General features: G+C 37.2%; 4 protein-coding genes across 8 annotated transcripts in view; 2 read left to right on the plus strand and 2 right to left on the minus strand.

The window, feature by feature from the left end:
• Nucleotides 1–98: 98 nt before the first annotated feature.
• LOC111447358 (uncharacterized protein At4g06598-like) lies at nt 99–4243 on the plus strand. Of its 5 annotated transcripts, none has more exons than XM_023086487.1 (5): nt 99–231; nt 1141–1886; nt 2332–2407; nt 2494–2620; nt 3509–4243. In XM_023086487.1, the coding sequence occupies exons 2-5, from the start codon at nt 1168–1170 to the stop codon at nt 3706–3708; spliced, it is 1122 nt and encodes a 373-aa protein (XP_022942255.1). In that variant the 5' UTR covers nt 99–231; nt 1141–1167; the 3' UTR covers nt 3709–4243. The 5 variants fall into 5 exon arrangements, with proteins under 5 accessions (XP_022942255.1, XP_022942254.1, XP_022942256.1 ...); XM_023086486.1 differs by having other exon boundaries at nt 100–316; XM_023086488.1 differs by lacking the exon at nt 99–231 and adding an exon at nt 323–709.
• Nucleotides 4244–5095: 852 nt separating this feature from the next.
• Nucleotides 5096–8220, minus strand: LOC111447357 (COBRA-like protein 6). Its single transcript, XM_023086483.1, has 6 exons — nt 7783–8220; nt 7587–7666; nt 6493–6946; nt 6184–6337; nt 5818–6098; nt 5096–5584 (listed from the first exon to the last, which is right to left on the minus strand). The coding sequence occupies exons 1-6, from the start codon at nt 7901–7903 to the stop codon at nt 5283–5285; spliced, it is 1392 nt and encodes a 463-aa protein (XP_022942251.1). The 5' UTR covers nt 7904–8220; the 3' UTR covers nt 5096–5282.
• A 1069-nt stretch (nt 8221–9289) lies between these two features.
• Nucleotides 9290–12004, plus strand: LOC111447360 (cx9C motif-containing protein 4). The gene is made up of 2 exons (XM_023086496.1): nt 9290–9419; nt 11396–12004. Exons 1-2 carry the CDS (start codon nt 9334–9336, stop codon nt 11517–11519), a joined length of 210 nt encoding a protein of 69 aa, XP_022942264.1. The 5' UTR covers nt 9290–9333; the 3' UTR covers nt 11520–12004.
• A 182-nt stretch (nt 12005–12186) lies between these two features.
• LOC111447359 (probable magnesium transporter NIPA4) overlaps nt 12187–13165 on the minus strand; it is a 6895-nt gene continuing 5916 nt past the window's right edge. Inside the window, exon 9 of the mRNA XM_023086490.1 lies at nt 12187–12584. Within this exon, the coding sequence (XP_022942258.1) occupies nt 12478–12584 (107 nt within the window). The 3' untranslated portion in view covers nt 12187–12477. The remainder of the gene's footprint in view (nt 12585–13165) is intronic.

Here is a 13165-nt window from a genome sequence, read left to right on the forward strand (position 1 = left end):
AAAAAAAAAAAAAAAAAAAAAAAAAAAGCTGGAAAATGATAATTTATAAATTTTTTTTATTACTTTTAATTATTCTAATTAAAATTTTCAATCCAAGTCTCCTGCCACTTAATTTCAGTCTCAGACTTGGGGGAAAAGAGGGGAGAGAGAGAGAGAGACAGAGAGAGAGAGGGAAGCTCAGCATCTTGAGAGGTGGGGGTGGAATTTGGAAATACAAACCCTAGAAAGAAGGTGAATTTTGAAATCATTTTCGCTTTGATTTCATTCCTTTTTCGCGTTACTCTACTAAGATCTTCGTTCTTCCGTCGCCACCAAGGTTAATTTCTCCTTCTCTCTCTGTCTCTCGTCTGTTTTCCTTCTGTTTCTACATGACAGAGGAATTATTTCCCATTTTCCCGCTTGCATTTGATTGAATTTGTTCTGATTTTTTTGCCTTTTATTCGCCTCCTTTCTCGTCCACCCTTCCTATCTTGATTCTTTTTTCTTTGTTTGTCTTCTTCATTTTTCTCATCGCTGGAATTGTTTTTCAATTCGTTTTATTTTTGAATGCATCATTCTGGTTTTATTATGGTTGCTGAGGAAATGTGGGAGGGAATTCAAATGGGAGGATTTTACATCTTTCTCTCCAGAATCATCTGATGTTACTATTTAGATGAGAAGATAATGATCGGTATTAATCTTCTCTGCCTAGTTCTTACTTAACTATTGGGTAAGGGTAAATGGTTTTGGTTTTTGGGACCTACTGGCAGGTGTGGTTGTGTAAGATTTTCGACTTTTATTTGATACTTTTTGTTTGGTTGGGTACCCTCAATTTATCATAGTTAGTGAACTTATTGTTTCCAGCCTTTTGACTACTTGATGTTTTTCTGGCTGATCTGCTATCGAATGTCCTCTGTTTTTCAGTGCCACTTCGTGGCATAGTTCATGGTTTCAGAGAACTGCTTTGCATTCGAGCGAGCAACATGAATGTTCCCATGGAAAAATGTTGATGAATTATGAATGTAACAAGTTATTCTTGCATATCAGCGAAGAATTTAATTATACATGCTGATGTTTTTTGGACTGCTCTTTTATTGCTTCTTAACCTTAATCTGTTGTCCATGTTTATCTGTTTCTGAGATATTTCTCATCATGTTACAGGCAAAGGAATTTCTCGAATTTTATACCATGGCAACTTCAAAAGGGTCATCCAACGTCAGAAATTTTATGAGTTCTGGAAAACATGCACTACTCCCTCCTAAAAGTCCTTTCCCTAGTGTTTCTCCATCATATACTGAATATGTTCCCAATACTGCAATTGGAGCAAAAGCTGTTCAGAGACCAAGAGATGGTAACAGCTACCATCAAAGAACTTCTTCTGAAAGCTTTCTAATAGAGGAGCAGCCTTCTTGGCTTGAAGATCTTCTTAATGAGCCGGAGACCCCTGTTCGCAGAGTTGGTCATCGACGTTCATCAAGTGACTCCTTTGCATATACAGATTCTGCTAATGCTAATTTTGATAGTATCGTGCAAGAAGACTTCAAATATACAAATTCTATTCCTGGACACTCTTGGTTATCTCAAGAATTTGATCGTCAGAGAGATGCAAGGCATGCTTCATTTTATACTGAAGCGAATGTGACAAAGCAGAAGAATAGGGTGTGGGAATCATCTTTGTCTGCCATGAATAATCCCATGGCTCTTCGTTCTCCCAGGGAGAACATTGTTGTTCATACCTCGGGACCATTGATCCCTCCGCAGGAGGCAGATGGTTTGCTTTCTACAGAAAGTGAAAAACAGGATCCAACTGAGTCTGGTCCACACGATCCAAAAATCTCTTCTGAAAGGAAAGACATGTCTCATGGAAAATCATCCGGGTCGGATACCGAAAATAAACGTGCCAAACAGTATGTATATGATGTTTTGCTTTGTTTTAGTATTTTCATGTATACCCTGGACTCAAAATTGGCTAACATCTAGACCTGCAGTGCTTGTTTTAATTGAATATGTCCAGCCTTATTATTGTTTTTCCTGCTTACCACTTATTAACTGTATTTTAAATTCTTTTAGGAATTTGTAATTCAATGAAGATTGTTATCTATGTCATTAAGTTTTTCATAAAACCCATGTCTTATTGGACATTATTTTATATGATATTTTATGGCTTTATTTTTATGTTATGCATTTTTTTAAAAATAATATTCTATATCAAATCTCCACACCTTGACTCTATTTCTGTCTTTGAACACTTATCATCGTCTCTAATCTTTCAACATGGTATGGGAGTAAACAATTTTATTGTATTTCTACACTTTTCTTTTTTAATGCATTAACTGTTCTAGAATTATACAGGCAATTTGCTCAGCGTTCAAGGGTTCGGAAACTTCAATATATAGCTGAGCTTGAAAGGAAAGTACAAGCTTTGCAGGTCAGTATATGATGAAATTATGAATTAGTGGCTCCATGTAGTTGATGTAAAAGCTCAAAGAACACCTCAAATTTGTTATTCCATAGGCAGAGGGCTCTGACGTCTCAGCTGAGCTTGAATTTCTCAACCAGCAAAATATTATTCTTAGCATGGAGAACAAATCCCTCAAGCAGCGGTTAGAGAGTTTAGCTCAAGAGCAGCTAATTAAATACTGTAAGCCCTTATTCACTAGATATCTCTCCTTTTCTGTATACTGATAGAGACATAGGTAGGGTAGGCTGGTAAGTATGTATACATATACATACATACATACATACATACATACATACATACATATATATATATATATATTATATATATATGATACGTAGGTTGATATTTTAACTTGTGATATATTTGGGAAAATTGTGTTTTAATCATGAACTATGGTATTTATCTGCAAAAGAACTTCATGTTATTATTACATAGATCTTTTGACGAAACTATGATGGGCTAGAAATCGATTAAGGTAGGGATTTCCTCCTGGAGAATGATTGCTGGAGTTCTCTCTCTTTGAATAAGGAAACCGAGCAAGGAATTTCATTTCATGAGAAATAGATAAATAAAAGAAGGGTTATTAGAAATCAGCCCAATCCGAAATAATCTAAAATTAATAAACAAAAACTCACCCAATAGGCTTCCTTGAAAATAATTACGATTAAAAAAGCTTAAATCAATTATTTAGAGCATTCCTTATTTGATCCTTGTATTTTAAATTATTTCATTTTAGTTCTTGTAGGGACGAGATGGTTCTACAAAAAAAGTACAGGGTCACGTTTAAAATATGTTTTAAAATATATTTTATTCTTATATATTATTAATATACTTACACATGTTATGTTTTCTGAGATCGGAAGTGTATGGAAAGTTTTCGAATTGCATGCAGAAACAAGTAGCTGATGAATTTTATAGAAGCCTAAACTTCTGTGATCCAAACTTGATATTTTACTTTGTACAATTCCATGTTTTGAAAGAACACTTACCTGGCATGTTATGAGCAGTATGATATTCCCCTATCCTTTTTATTTCTACAAGAAAGCTAAAAGATGAAACTATATACAGTGGAGCAGGAAGTACTGGAGAGGGAGATTGGAAGGTTAAGAGCTGTGCATCAGCAGCAACAACTGCAACAACTACGGCCTTCTTCTAGTCATCGGCGTACTTCAAGCAAAGACCTTGACAGTCAATTTGCAAATCTTTCTTTGAAGCAAAAGGATTCTGGTTCAAGTTGTGACCCAGTAACAGGTCCAGTGCGCAGTTAGGTTTCATGGTTGACTTCACGTGTTGTGCCTGGGAACGTTCGCCAAATTGGTGAACGAAAATGATCGTCACTTCATGCAAGACAAGCTGATTGCTTCCAGTCTTGGTACCTCTCTGTTTCTCTCAGGTCTCCTTTTAATTCTTTGCCGCTGTTTCCTACCTTTTCCTGGAGTTAACATCTTCATAATGCATGCACCTGGTGGTCATTGCCGTTGTCTTGTTTGTTCAACATGAGGTATGTGGCCTACCGGAGGTGGTATCTGTCTGTACTGTATGTCTAATCAATTATAATTTACACCACTTGTAAGCACCATTTTTTAACTTTCCTCCAAAAAAGTTCCGCTCCCACAGTGTGAACATCTTCTGTGCTGTTTGGACATTCAGTATCTGTAATGCATCACGGTGAGAAATAATTACATGATTCCATTGAAATCTCTGATTTACGGATGGAATGCTTGCCTAATCTCTCTCCCTCCATGTACTTCAGACTTGTTTTAACCATTTTTATGGCTGAGTTGATCGAAATATTTTTATGTTCGTCCCGTTGGGTTATCGAGCAGTGTGGTAGAGCAGTTACTTAGCAGTACATTACTTCACAAGCCCCATCACATTGTGTCGCAGGTCTATGATGTGGCTATTATGGCATTGTTGGCCTCATCAACGTAAACTAGTTTGGTGTTGTAATTTTATGTTGATTGCGGTCAATTATAAGCTTTGTTTCGACATTCTATTCAAGAATTTTTTTTTGGTTGGTTAAATTTATGCCGTTGGATGGTATCTTGGTACATAAACTCACAAATTGTTCCCACAGTGATACAGTGTCTTCTCTTTGCAGATCATTGACTTGACTTTAGGCTTGTGCTCCCAACTGTACCAGGTTTTTTCAGCACTCTTTTTAACGTTTATAACAAAATTTTCTCTCATGTCTCATATTGTTTGTTTTAGACCGTTACGTGTAGTTGTCAACCTCACAATTTTAAAATGTGTCTTTTAGGGAAAGGTTTCCACCCTTGGGGGCCAGCGTTCTTGTTGGCACACCACCCATTGCCTGGCTTGATACATTTGTAAACAGTCCAAAATCACCGTTAGCTCACCGCTAGCAGATATTGTCCGCTTTAGTCCGTTACATACTGTTGTCAACCTCACAGTTAAGAAACGCATTTTAAAACCATGTAGTAGCAATATGTAATGGGTCAAAGTAGACAATATTTGCTAACGGTGAGTTTAGGCTGTTTACTAATGGTATCAAAGACTTAATGGTAATACATAACGGACCAACACAGACAATTAGATTGACATCTTGTAAGATTAATTGGAACACATATCTCATTCATGGTGAAAGCTTGATAATATAGTAAGCCGACTCTAATGCATTATAATGTACACATATGGCCACAATTTGTACGGGACTGATTTTGGTCACCTTTAAAAAAGTTCGAAGAATAATGTCTAAAAACAATGATAATAATAGGGAACGAGAAAAACTTATCGTCTCAGCTAAAATTCTCATCAGAACCATATGCAAATAAAACGCAAACCTGTGCTATACTCGCTGCTTGTAACTTCCATTGCACTGTCATCTACTGAATTCCTCTGTTATTAGAATACAGAGAGAAAAAAAGAATAAAACCTTGAACGTGGCGGCCATGGCCATTGCCCTGTGAGCTTCATTTGGGAGCCTTGGATATTGGTCTGGAGGTGGCATTACACATTCATCCCCATTGAACAAAATTCTTCTTGGGAACGCCCATCCTTCTCTGAAAGTGAAAATTTCTGAATCTTTTTGGAGAAGCATCTCTGTTTGAACATTCCCTCTTTCTCCTGATGTGAGTATCAAATCATTGTAGAACTGTATCCCCCAAAACATCCCTGTGTCATCTTCAGAAAGCACAACAAGACTTTACTCAGCCTTAAAAAACATGTTTCAGAGAGCCTTTTTAGTACAATTTTTACCATTACTTCTGAGAGAAATGCTAGTTTGATGACTAAAAAAGGGTTTCAATAGATTCAAAAGTACCTCAAATACGACCGAGAGAAATGGTCGAGTCTTCAAACATAAAAAAGGACGTCTTTCAAACTCGTAAGATCAAATGGACAGTGGAGGAACTTACTTATGTGACCATATTGATTGAGAGGGCTGTAGTTGAAGCTGAAAACTTGAGTAATATTCCTCAAGTTGGGATGCAACACTACTAAGCTCCATTGAGAGTAGTTCTTGGCAAAGTTTAGATTTGTGATAGTTATCTTTACCCTCCAATACTGTGTATAGCTCTGTTTCACATGCCAATGCACCCTTATTGGGCACATATGCTGTGAACACCTCACCAATGGTTCTACTTCAGCAGTGTAGTGTTCATGTGGAAGCTGCAACACAGAAGGAGTTTCACCTGACCTGTAAAATATTTTTGGACAGTAGAAGATTTTACTTGTCATACAAATAGCCTAAAATTGGCAAGGAGATAAGTGTGGAACGTTACTCGACGCATTTCGTTCCCTCTATCCCTTGGCAGCCACAGCTGCACTGAGGGCAAGGAACAATGGTGCTGTTATAGAAGGACGACAATGAAACACAGCACCCCGGAGCTGGTGATGATCGGAATTGCGAGTAAACACATGTCATGTTCCATGTTTCTACAATCAGAAATAATATACAGATCTCAGAGAGGGAGTTCGGTTAAGCTACGACATTGCAGCAGAACCATGATTTCAGCAGAACCAACAGAGATATCCACACCTCAACTCAATCTAAAAGTGACCTTTAAGTTAACCATTCATCAAGTAATTACCTAGAACTTGTGTCCACCGACGACCGCCATCCTTACTGAACTTGGTTGGAGAGACTTGAAATGGGTCACTACAAGTATAGCCAGGAAGCCCCAGAGTGAAATTTGCAGGCATCTTGCTATCTACACCCTTCCCAGCAGACTTCCCGATATTCATTTGGAAGGCAGCTCCATAGTTTGCAGGGTCTTGTCTCATGGAAGATAGCACACCTCCTTTACAACAATTGGCCACCTGCAACTTATAAGGAGCTCCAGGCATAAGATCAACTATCACAGGCTTCTTCTCACAACAATGAGGAAGCTCCTTGCCTATGTATTTGGAGCAATTTCCTTGCTGAGTAGCCTCTGCCCCCCACATACTCCATATAACCTCATCACCTTTCCATGACCAGCCAAGTTTCCAACCAGGAAGTTCCACATGACGAAACAGTTGGAAATTGTATAACGAAACTCTCACCTGTAACGTTTAACATAATGAATTGATTTTGAACAAAAACGAGAGGTGCAGAAGTTGTAGGTAGTTGAATGAGCTCCCAAGACTCGATAGTTCAATGAGTTTGAAACGACATTATCTTACAACGAAAAAACGATATGACATTGCTTACAGGAACAACCTTCCTAAGCTAAATACATTAGATCAAGAAAACCTTTCCATTAGATAGGAAAACATACGACTAAAGTATGTATAGTATATTTGTAACAATTCAAGCCCTCCGCTAATAGATACTGTCCTCTTTAGACTCTCTCAAGATTTCTAAAATGCGTCTGCTAGGAAGAGGTTTTCACATCCTTAAAAGTAATGTTATGTTCCCTCCTCCAATTGATGTGGGATCCCAAAAGATTGGAGATATGTATGTCTAATATCTATTAGATAAACTATTTCTCAAACTCGTTTATAGCTATCCATTTGCAGTCTATACCGAGTAACAATTCATGGATCCACTCAATCATAGATCATCTTAAGATAAGACAGAACAACAACATTCTAACACAAGGCTCTTTTATAAACATTCTTAAGTTCATCGAATATCATAGATGATAACAGGGATAAACTAAAAATTGAGCAGAAAAACCAGGAACAGAACAGTGATACTTACATCAAAAGTATCTCCATTCTCCACCAAGAAATCCCATGTGATAGTAACGTTGGCATAAGGGTCCAAGGAATCATATTCATCTGTATTTCAATCTATAAGGTTTATATTAAATTTCTTCTATTCCTTCACAAGAGAACCCTTCGTTCAAACGAAACAGAACACAAACAAAACATACAAAGAAGAGGAAAATACTTACAGGAGGGCGAGAAGGAGCAGGTGAGAGAGAAGAAGATCAAAAGACAGGCAATGAAATTTGATCTTTGATCCAGAAACAAACATGGGTTTGTTTGGAAAACGGAAAAGAACGGATTCTCCATACCCTAAACAAGATTGATATTCAAAACCCCAAATAGAGAGCCAGTGGGGGATCTTCAATGAAATCTGAGTTTGGAAACTGTAGGAAATGGAGGCGGCTGGGGATTTTGTGGTTTGAATGTGAAATGTTTGAGATCGAAAAGGGGAAACGAAGGAGATGAAGAAGAAGAATGCATAATGGGGATTGAATGCATGGCATTGGAGTGATGAATGGATGAACGGATGAATGCATTTTCTCGCGGTTTTTTCTTTTTTTCTCTGTGTGGGTGTGATGGGAGTGTGGAAGAAACAGAAGAACGCATTAATTGAGAGATTAATGGAATGCAAAAATAGGATGTTACGGTAAACAATGCGTCTGTTCGTACTGAATTTGTTTTTTTTTCTTTTTTTTTTAATAGAAAATTATTTTTGTTATTTTTGCATGTTTTTTTGATATGATATCTTATGTTTTAAAGAATTATTTTTTCATTTCTAAAAATGAAGGTCAAGAGACTAGCTTCTGCATTTGGCAGGTTCGGGGTGATTAGTACGGTGTTTGTAGCCAACGGGTTGAATGTCTCGAGCGCAATTGGGTGATTTGCCTTCGTTTCAATCACTATTGATCCCCAATTTTTCTACAATATTGATGGCTTGATGTGGCATCTCATGCCAAGGTAGAGATTGTCTTTACCTATACGACCAATATATGAGGTTCCATATCTGTTGGAGAGGGTAACAAGTCATTGCTTATAAATGTGTAGAATTCTCTCTCTAGTAGACTCGTTTTAAAAACCTTTGAGGAGAAACCCATAAGGGAAAGCCTAGAAAGGACAAATATTTTGTAACGGTGGGCTTGGGTTGTTACAATCCACGGTTTATTCTCATTTTTGTATGTGCGAGCTAAAGTTCTAGCCTCTAGAAACTCTCGATATCCTTCGTTTTCTATGTCTTGGTCAATGGAACTTGGATGACATCTCTCCCTTTGTGCAAGGTTCAAGCCCACCCGACGGTGCTATTTACCTTATCCCAACATAATGACGAGTCATTTTTGGTTCTTTTACTTTCCGTTGTTGATTTTCTACTCCTAAATAGCTATTATCTTTGGGTCATGTCACCCGTTGGGTAACATATTTGAACAAACAATTTTTTTTTTTTTTTTGTTAAAAGGCATTTGCATTCCCCTAGAGGGTGTTCAGTGGTTGAATCCAGTCGAGCCGAAACATTTTTCTAGACCTAACTCAGTTGTTCGGGTTCTAAATTTTTTAATATTAAATTGGGCAAGGTAGTTTAGGTCATTTATTTAAAATTTTATTTTTAATAAAAGAAAAATGCTAATATATAAAATTTTCATCCAACTTAATCTAAATATGGTGAACACGTTTAAACAGTACGAATTATATATATAATGATTTGATGAACATAGCGATTCGAATTGAACATCGCGTCGAGAGAGATGCCTCAGCCGAGCAAAGAACCCTGCAAGAAGGAGGCGTGTGACATTCAAGCTTGTCTCTCCAAAAATAACTTTCTTCCTCACAAGTAAGTTTAGATTAAGATTTTCCTTTTGTGTTTGTTTCGCGAGGAATCTCCGATGAAAGATTCTCAAGTTTCTAGGCTGTTCTGTTCATCGATGTTTGATCTTGTTCGTTTTAGTGATTTGCATGAATCAGAGGATAGATGGATTGAATTTGAATTTTATTTCTTTCTTTGTTTTCCTGTATCTGTTGACGAAACTGTGGACTGCTGTATATTCTTTGTGCTTTGCGTTTTTTCTTCCGTTTGAATTATCAGTTATCTCCGTCTGTCGTGAGATCAAGCAAAGAACGAATTAAGCTATAAAGCAGAAATGCGTTTTAATTTGATTCCTCTGTATGGAAAACGTTTGGGCTTTTACTTTTCCCTATGTTTGATCCGTTTCATTTCTCTTCGTGTTTGGTTCATCGACTCACGCACTTAGACCAAGTATTGTAGTCCTTGATTTGGGAAATTTCGAATAGATTACGGAGGTCTGTGTCTGTGCCTAAGAAATTTGTAGAATGTCAGACACCATAAAACATGTCGTTCTTCTTCAAAATTTTGTCAGTAGTTTCTATATGCGATCAAAATTCTGCTGGAAGGTTGTTCAAAATGTGGAAATTCAATAGTTTAGTTCAAATTTTGAGTCCACTGGAATTGATCATACATTTGACAGGCATTATGTCGAATGGATGTTGAAGTTTGTTTATTTTTATGTGTGTGTGTGTACAGCTGTATACTGTATACATAAGGTGTCTGTTGTAGTTCTATGATTATCTTCTGATCAGCAAGTAGCTGGATTTTGTTTTAGTAACGATGTGATTCTTGGAAAACTTGCTGTCCTGATTCAGGAAAAATGTTGTTTTAAACTCAAATTGCTGATCCACAAACAGAATTCCACATCAAGTTTATGCATTTCTCTTCGGAACACTTCATAGAACGCATGCCTAGGATATCAACCCCATTTCCAAAAAAGCCAATTTGATAGATTCATCAATAACCTCGGAGGTTCCAGCTTTCAAGCCCTTGAATCCAACTTCCCTCGGACTGGTCTCAAGTCCCTATGAAGTTTCAATATATTGGGATGTCTCCTAAACTTTTATTCATTGAATATGTCACTTCGATTGAAGAGTAATGGAGGCTAAGGTATTCTGCTGCTTGGCTACAGCTTCTGCTTGGGGAACCTAGAAGCTAGGTTGCAGCTCTCCATTCAATTTCCCAAAATGGTATTTTAACCTTTGAGATGTCATTTGGGATCCTGGTTCGAAATCAAGAACCTTGGGATTTTGGAACCCATGGGATTGATTGGTTGTATTCCTGAAGCTTGGGGTGCAGGGTTGGGTTGGTTGGGTTTTTGAAACTTGTGTTTGAGGTGTAGGGTTGAGTTGGACTAGGTTCCAATAGCCAGTTTTTTTGGGATGTTCTTTAGTTTCCATTTTTTGTGACTTGATAATTTGTTCTGAACTATATATCAATATTCTGTCCCAATTTGTGTAATTTGGCTCAGCCATATTCAAATTATACTACGTGCATCTTTTGTAACCAATCTATGTCTCTCACTTCATACATGGTGATATCATTTTCAATATCACCATCTTAAATGTAGAATGAATAACTCTAAAAGTAGGAAGGATATATTAAAAAATCCATGGTTAAAGCTCGGGTTTTTTAGTCTTTTGTTTTTTCGTTTTCTGTGAATTGTTCTTTGATATAATCTTGCTGAATTTTTGGACAATCTACTAGAAAACAATTGTTCCATCCATCCAAACCAATGGATCAAACGGCCGCTCATTTGTTTTCCTCCTCTGCTGTGGATTAGCAATTTAGGCCAGTTTAATTCTATATTCCCTGGAATCGGGCGACAAATACCAACTCTTAGATGACTCATTACACTTCTCTTAGATGTTGATGACTTTTTTTTTGTGTGTTATGGGTGAAGGCTTTTGCATGTAGGTAAGTTGATGTGTCCCTGATAAGTGTGTGGATTGACATGGTTGTAGGTGCGTCAGGGTTATTCAACTATTGCAGTATTGCTGTGAAAACTGCAATTACAAGTCAACACACTGTGCTTCTGTTTCTGACCTCTTAAAGCAAATGCCAAAGCCGAAAGGCCAGAAATCTTGATCCAAGTCGAGCCAGATGTAATTCAGTCTAGACGTGACAAACTAAATTAGGTGTTTACTTATAACTCAAGCCAACATATTATGGGATGGCACAGCCAATGCTGGACGCTGAATTCTGCTAGTTTTGCAAAATAGTGCAGATGGAAGAGATGAGGCCAGAAAACCAAAATCTTTGATAGATCAACATGAACTAATGCTAATGATGTTACCATTTCTTCACAAAGCCATCAACTTGCAAATCAACCTTTGTGTCCACTCTCTGTTCTCTAATAAAATATTTCTCCATACGTTTAACTATGATACAGGTCAGACATTAATTTTGGCCCTTCTTCATTTTGCATCTTCCGATTTTGATACAAAAATTACTTGAAAGGATTGATTGAACTTGAATGATTCCCTATCCGGACATGAACATAAAAGTGATTGTTCATTTACATGTATACCTTCTTTTGAAAGAATGGGTCAAGTCGTGTCTTAGAGAAGTACCAAGAAATAAAAGGAAGTTTCAATCACCTTCACCTTTCTCATGAGTGCTACCTGCTTTTGATATGACATCACGAACCCATATTTTACGACATGAATAAAGAAAACCAAGGTGATTTTTTGCAACATCTAGAATGAAATGGTTAAGTGGAAGAACCAAGAGAGAAGCCAAGAGAGTTGTGATATGTGGAGAGAGAGGCAATATGTATTACCAATTGATTGATAAAGAATTCTGTTGGCTTGCATCTTTCATATGAATTTTGTGGAGTCGCAAGAACTTGTGTACAAAGGCAATAGGCATTACCCCCATTCATGGTCAAGTCTTGGGAGATAGAATGGAAATGATAGAAAATTCTCACCTTTCTATCTTCTACTTTATCCACAAAGGAACATCAAGGGGGTAGAAATTTGTGATAGAATACAAGTTGATGTCGGCATGAAAAACCTGAACAAAACCAGTACTTGTTTTTTAGGCATCAAGGCAACCTCAAGGAATCTTGCCGTCTAAGAGGAATGCCTTCTGCACCACTAAAACCATCCTCATCAGCATGCTTAGAGAGTCGCAATGAGTTTCCCGCTGAACCTGCATCAGCTTGCAAAGTTATGGACTAAATTCAACTTTTGTGAAAAAAAAAAAACATATCCTTCAAAGTTCAATGTGATAGTAGCAGTTCGTTTTTATTCACATTAAACACGGCAAAGACGAATAGTAGTGATAAGGGAATCCCAAGGGGTGCCCCTAGTGGTAAGGGTTCGAGATGTCTTGGGTTCAAGTGTTGAGCTAAAAACTTCGATAATTTTAACAAGAAACAAAAATCTCCTCGATGTCCAACCAATCATCCTCAGCCAATAATCTAGAAATTACCAAAAGTGAACTTCAATCTTCTTCCACAACTTCCCTTTCTTTTTTCACCCCGAAAGAATGAGAAAACTTCTCATAAGACGATAAAACCTAATAACTTTTAACAATATCTACATAAGATATTTCATCTCTCATCTTAGATAGTTGTTTGATAATTAAAACCCCTTATTATCTCTCTTAGGACAGGCTTTGGGTGTAGCCGTGTAGGACAAAGCCTCTTCGGATATGAGTGGGGTGGGCCATTATATGAGGTTCCTGATACCCAGCTATCAAAAAAAAAAAAAAAAAAAAAAAAAAAAAAT

The sequence above is a fragment of the Cucurbita moschata genome, unplaced genomic scaffold (assembly GCF_002738365.1).
Source record: "Cucurbita moschata cultivar Rifu unplaced genomic scaffold, Cmos_1.0 Cmo_Scf00009, whole genome shotgun sequence".
NCBI classification, from domain to species: Eukaryota; Viridiplantae; Streptophyta; class Magnoliopsida; order Cucurbitales; family Cucurbitaceae; genus Cucurbita; species Cucurbita moschata.